This window comes from Frankliniella occidentalis, unplaced genomic scaffold, assembly GCF_000697945.3.
Source record: "Frankliniella occidentalis isolate FOCC.00 unplaced genomic scaffold, Focc_3.1 Scaffold1, whole genome shotgun sequence".
In the NCBI taxonomy this organism is placed as follows: domain Eukaryota; kingdom Metazoa; phylum Arthropoda; class Insecta; order Thysanoptera; family Thripidae; genus Frankliniella; species Frankliniella occidentalis.
The window spans coordinates 177136-183482 of record NW_026267131.1 but is presented as its reverse complement, the minus strand read 5'-3'; the positions used below and the strand labels follow the sequence as shown (position 1 = coordinate 183482).

The window sequence follows — 6347 nt, the reverse complement described above, 5'->3', positions numbered from 1 at the left end:
CATCAACGTTCGCCCATCGCTCGTTCACTGCTCGTCGTCGTGCAAAAAGGGGGCGGAGTAGGAGGCGGCCGAGGGGGCGTGAGAACCCGAGCGGCCGAGGGGGCCGTGCACGCCGCGCTAGGTGGGTTGGATGTAGCGGGTGGGAGCGAACCGGACTGCAGCCCGCCGCCGCGGCCCCAGTCTGTGAGTGTGGGAGCGAGAGAGAAATCCGAGGTTCGCGACGCTAAAATTAGCGGTGAGTCCGGCCCTCATTTGGTGGGCAGAATGCGGGAGGCGGCGCGGGCTCCCGTCAGTCGCCGACCATCTCCCACGGCCGCAGCATCGCGACCCGACCCAGGCCCCGAACCGCCCGCGACGCCGACTCGCACGTCGCCGAGGCCGCCGCGCCGACCACGACGGCTACGAAGTCGTCGGTCCGAGGCCGCGAGAAAAACAAAAACAACACATAACGGGAAAAAAAATTACCGCGAGTTTTCAAACGAGCGGGAAATTGTTTCGCGCCGCGAGTTGAGTGAAGGCAATAAGTGAAGTGACATCGGATTTTGTGGAATACCTACAGTGAGTGTGTGTGTTTGGCTCCGTTTGGATTGCTTTCACGCCAGTGGTGTGCAACTGTCTCATGAATGGATGGAGACTTATACAGGAATGGAATACCTGATAGATTTCATCTCTTGGTTGTGCGCTGGGAGTCCTACAACTACAAGATTTACATAGAATTATCTTTATTTACTTCGAGAGGCGACAAAATGTTAAAAATGATTGAAGCAACCACGGGGACATCTCGCTGTGTGGAAAACTGTTTTTTCTCTTTCTGAAGATCTTTCTTTTTACCATTTTGCTTTATTTGACGGTGTACTTTCCTCCCGTGCCGGCAGCTGCTTCGCAGTGACAGCTGACGCTGGGTGGGGTGGGCCGGAACCTCTCTAGACAATCAGACAATGGCGACCCTCTAGCCAACGCGCTTTAATTTGCCTTGCCGTGAAGACGCACCGCCAACGTTACCGGCTCTTAGAAAACACTACCGCCACTTGTCATTTTTTCTAACAAATTCTCGAACCATTGTTTGTACATGCCGTATTAAGTTTAGAAATTTGGCTGTGGAAAGGAAACTTGTTGTTGTAACTGCTGCCGCTACTGCAGATGCTGTTGTTGTTCCAGCAGGTGCCATCACTCAAATATAAAATACTTTTATTGTGAGTGACACACGCATATGTGACTACGGTTTCACAAACAACTTTGTCTTCTAAAATTTTATCTTGTTTAAATTTTCTTATGCGACCTTAAAGTTTAGTTAAATTACCGGCAAAATCGTTGGACGGTAAACATGTTATCATATGCTGGGACTGAGGCGTGGCGCCGTACACCTAATTTTCAAACGATGTTCCCTTAAAGTTCTCTTCATATACGAGCCGTGTTGGTATAGTTTGCCCCCTTTGACGTGGATTGACGTCCCGTCTCGTCGGGTGGAGGCGTCTGGTTTCAACGCACCGCGTGCGGACACATGTTGCTCGGGGTGGCAGCACTGCCAACGTAAATATTGCCCCCCCCCCTCCCTCTCCTCCCCTCTGCTCTCTCGGTAGCCGAGCCATGGCCGCCTTTACCCTGCGCCCCATCCGGTGCATGCAGTCTAGTTGCGCACTCAACAGATTTATGAATTGGCCTACAGCGGAAAGAAGGAAGGGATGACTACGCGAACCAATGATTCTACTTTTCTGACTTACGCTCATACTCTCTTTGTGGCAGGAACTCAGCCAAAAACTTGGGGACGACAAGAACTTATCCGAACATCTCAAGCTCCCAATCCAACGTATTAACGACTATCAACTTTTGCTCAAGGTAAGTTGTGATTAAATTTGATTAATATTTAAACGTTTAGCGTCCTAGCTCAGTTTTTGTACTTTGAAAGAGCTTCGTTGAATAATTTCATGACACATAAATCCATCTGAATCTAGATTTGTGATAAACCACCCAAGTTCTGTCATAACGCGTGACTTGTTATGATTTCGACTATCGCTTTTATAAACATGATAAGTTTTTCTTCAGAAAGAACATGCAATGATAAGTATTAGGGAAAGTTATCGCAAAAATAGTGTTATACCTTTATATCGCGAGGATTAGTGTATAAACTGAAGCTTTCATTATATTTATCACCAAAATTTGCGATAAAAAGTTATCACATTACTTTTGCGATAACTCCCTGTCATGCTTTCCATTGCATGATTTTATCTAACACATCAAGAAAAGCGATAGATTGATGGTATCGCAAATCCAAGTCATCGCGAAGTTTTGTGATGAAAGTATGACAAATCCAAATTAAGTGCCTTCAATCAGTAATAAGGAGCAAGTTCACTTTTAAAAATTAGTTGTAAAATAATATTTTACTTTCGTTGCCGCTGCTGCTAGAGTTGATACCAAATTGTTTAAGCCGTCCAACGTTCCCTCGCATCTCCTAGAGAAACGCTTGCTGCCGACGCGTCCGGTTTAATTAAATGAACGCCGATGTTGCCGCGTCTTTACCACAGGAAACGTCGTTACCACAGGAAACGTTCCAACTGGGGACGTTTCATGGTGGGGGCAACTTGTCAGTGACGGGTCAAAGGCGATGGGTGCCGAACGTTTTTTATCGGTGCCTCACATCAGTAAACTGTTACACTGTTACACAGTTAGTTGTAGTCCTTACGGGAAAAAAATTGAAGGAAGCGTGTAGGGAAATAACAATTTTAAAATTTTAAAATTAAAAGCACCACGTGTCGACATGGAATTTGTCCACAAGCAAAAAATGGCTGTCAAAACATGCCACAAAATATTTTGAAAATTGTACGTTGATATTTTTTATAGTGGTAGTAGCGTTGCTGAGGGAACCGTCTCCTTCTACCAGAACGTTCATTGTGGAGGCACCTTTACCCTCCCCAGGCTGAGTCACAGTGGGGCTGGCTCGGCTAGCCGGGTTGCACTGGCTGGGCGCGAGGTTCAAAAGTAGGACGTCAACATAATATTCCGACCAAGGCCCGCGCGTCTGGGGGCGGGGCGCCCGGCTCTCGCCCGGCTCGCGCGGCGGGGCCGCCTCTTCGCTGCCCATCCATCTCCCTCCCACGCACGGTACTGCAGGGTGCGACTCTGTCCAAGATTTCTCTGTGAAGTCACTGTATTATTTGTTATTTACAATTGACGAACGATGTGTCGTACATATTCGGTCGGTATTGTTACTTTACCCCATCCCATTCACTTAACTGCTCGACGAAGAGAACCAAATCAGTCCGTAGTGTCTTCAGAATTTCGTTGTTTTCTTTAACTTTAAATCGTCTCAACATTGTTCATGGAAAATTTCCCCACGCGAAAGAAAATAGTTGGAATAGAAAAATGGCGATTTGACAGTAAATCAACTATTTCTTAAACCATCTCATCCAAAAATTTTAGCAATATGTATTATCTAGGGACTTAAGTTTCGTTATCAGTAGTTGTCGAGGGTCCCTCAACTTTCTGCTGTGACAAAACCAAAACATTGCTCCTACAGAAAAGTTTTGGTGTAATGGCTCTAAAAATTTGTTCACTCACAACTCACACATCCGCTATGCCAACTACAACTAATATTTATTTTCTTTCGTGCTTGAAACCTTCATACAACAATTTTTACAGTGGACTGAGGAAAGGAGTACCGCCGTGGAGGGGAGGCGAGAATGTGGACACTTTGCGTAACCGCGGCGCCAATGCGTCGGCCAGCCGCCAAGAAAATGATAGCGTAAAATCGTGTAAAGGTCGCGGGATTCACAGTCAATATTGTAGTAAACTCTGTAAACTTGCCGGCAATCTGATAAACGTTTAGTTAGTTAAAAATGCGCTCGCTCAAATTGATTGCCTGCACGCTCACGTACGTATTTCGTGAATTATTCTATTTAAACTAGAGGGTAGTTTTGGACCTCTTATCGACGGCGGTTCCATCTTGCGTGCATCGGGACTGCAGCTGGTGTTTACCGCTGCTGATGGCGCTCGAGTCGCGCCTGGCCCGCGCACCGCAGAGTTCTCTCTAGAAAACCACACCCCGCGGGCCAGTCAGCTGTGGGCTGCTGGGGCTGGCTGGCTGGCTGGTTTGCTGGCACGGTGCCGTCAAGGTTTCGCGCGATCCGAAAGAGAAACTCCCCCGCGCATGCCCCACCCCCGCACTGACGTGCCGCGAAACTCGGCTTCGATTTCTTGACGAAAACTTGTCTCTTTCTCGCGGCTTGTCGTTTTTCACGTCTCGAGACTTTACCACTAGTTTGATTTGTTTGTTCCGTTTTCCCTATGTACTGTATTTTTTTTACTTTGGACTTTGTCGATCTTACGTGTGTCTTCCACGTTTCCAGGAGTTGGTAAGGTATTCATCCAGGCTTGGAGAGGACACGTCCGACCTTGGCCGCGCTCTCGAGTTGATGCTAGGGGTCCCTCACCGGGCCAACGACATCAAGTTCATCTCGAATATCGAGGGCTACCACGGCAACATCTACAAGCTTGGAAGACTATTGAGACACGTAAGAAAGTTATTTTTAGGAAACACATTTTTCCGGATACATATTCAGCTGCAGACATAAACGCGTCTCTTACTTTATGAAGGGCTTTAAAGATGGTCTCACATTGATTTTGCATTTTTGCGTTTAGGACTGGTTCACTGTCACTTACCGGGACGGCAAGAACAAGGAACGATACCTTTTCCTCTTCAAAGCTCGCATTTTAGTGTGCAAAGTACGCAGGATATCGGAAGACCGATCAGTGTTCGTGCTAAAGGATATTATTAGGGTGAGTATCCATTTCCCTTTCTGTCTGTCTGTGAGAGGGAGTGGAAAGGAAAAATGAGGGGGGGGGGGTGCAAGCTACTTTTCAAACCGTCGGTGACCTTTACTTACGCCCTTGACGTTCGCAGCTACCTGAGGTCGAGGTCAAGGACCTTCCCGACAACTCCAGGGCGTTTCAGCTGCGCCACCAGGACGGCGAAGTCCGACCCTACCCGCTGACCATCTCGGCACACAACGACAGCGCCAAGGACGCGTGGCTCAAGGAGATCCGGCTGTACGCCGCAGACTCGCGTGAGTGCCGCTGACGAACACGTCGTTACCCTTCTTGTAGTGCTTCAGGTCTGACGCCAGTCTGTCCGCAGTCGCTCTCGCCGAGCACGCGGCCGACGACCTACACCTCAAGGAGGACGAAGCCGTGTCCTCCTCGGTGACCGAGCCCCAGCAGCCACCCCGGCACAAGGTCATCATCCACAAGGTGCAGGTCGAGGAGGCGCCCCCGACCCCCGAGCCCCTCATCGAGGAGCCCGTGACGCCGGCTCCGGACGCGAGCGCGCTCAAGCGCAAGGACGAGCCGCTTGCCGAGCTCGACGACAGCAAGAAGGCCAGAGTCGTCGAGGAGGTATTCGAGGACGCCCTCGAGCACCTCCCGGAGGAGGACAACGTCCAGGAGGAGGAGGTGAAGCAGGAGGAGGTGAAGCAGGAGGAGGTGAAGCAGGAGGAAGTGAAGCAGGAGAGTAGTCAGGACGCGGTCCAAAACGGCGACGACATGTCCGAGTACGTGAGCAGGAGGTCGTCAGTGCGACGCGCCGGGAGCTCTCGCACGGACGTAGAGGGTGAGTCACAAAGTCTGTCTGTCTGTCTGTCTGTCTGTCCATCTATCCTTTTTTGTCTCTCTGTCTGCCTGTCTAATGTCTACCCCGTCTACCTGCTAGTCTATGACCGTCTACCTGCTTGTGTCTGACCGGTGTGGCTGGTACATAGACCACGGAGCACCGCCGGTCTACCACTATTTCCGTCTGTGTCTTATTATTTCAATCATCTATTCTTACTCATTCTTGCATAACATCACTTCTTTTCACGTCTCCATTTGTACTGCATTTTGAAGTCCGTGCCCTTATTTATGTTCATTTTAGTATATTCTAAGCGTAGCGTACGCACGTGCTTCAGCACACGGCTGCTAAGATGCACCTTCCTTTTTATTTCGCTTGATCGTCGATTATTGTTAGCAACGCATCTCAATTCAATTTTGCCTTTTCAAATCAAATCTGGGACTCTAAGGAAAGGCTGAATTTAACTTTCTCGGTTATGTGACGATGGCGCGCCACTAGGACAATCCTTATTTATTTGTCGTGACTGTTTATTGCACCGTTGCACTGTTCCCACACTGTGCTCCGTCAGTATTATTTTTTGTGACCCTCTCTTAGATTTAAACTCTTCTGAGCGAGCATGTACTCAATGTTGGCTTACCTCTTGTAATCGTGCGGTGGCGTAGCACCTCTTCTAGAAAAATTATTTCCTTTTATTTTTCCGTCACTCGCGACTGCTTTGGACACTTATTTCATAAAGCCCCCCCCCCCC

At 48.7% G+C, this 6347-nt stretch overlaps 1 protein-coding gene across 1 annotated transcript; it reads left to right on the top strand.

Moving 5' to 3' along the window:
• Positions 1–282: 282 nt before the first annotated feature.
• LOC127751209 (obscurin-like) lies at positions 283–5602 on the top strand (the record flags this gene model as incomplete). Its single annotated transcript, XM_052274372.1, is given in 6 exon segments — positions 283–558; positions 1744–1836; positions 4344–4508; positions 4636–4773; positions 4898–5060; positions 5132–5602. Coding segments are annotated over 4 exon segments (871 nt in total), but the record flags the coding sequence as incomplete, so codon positions are not given.
• Between the last annotated feature and the right edge of the window lie 745 nt (positions 5603–6347).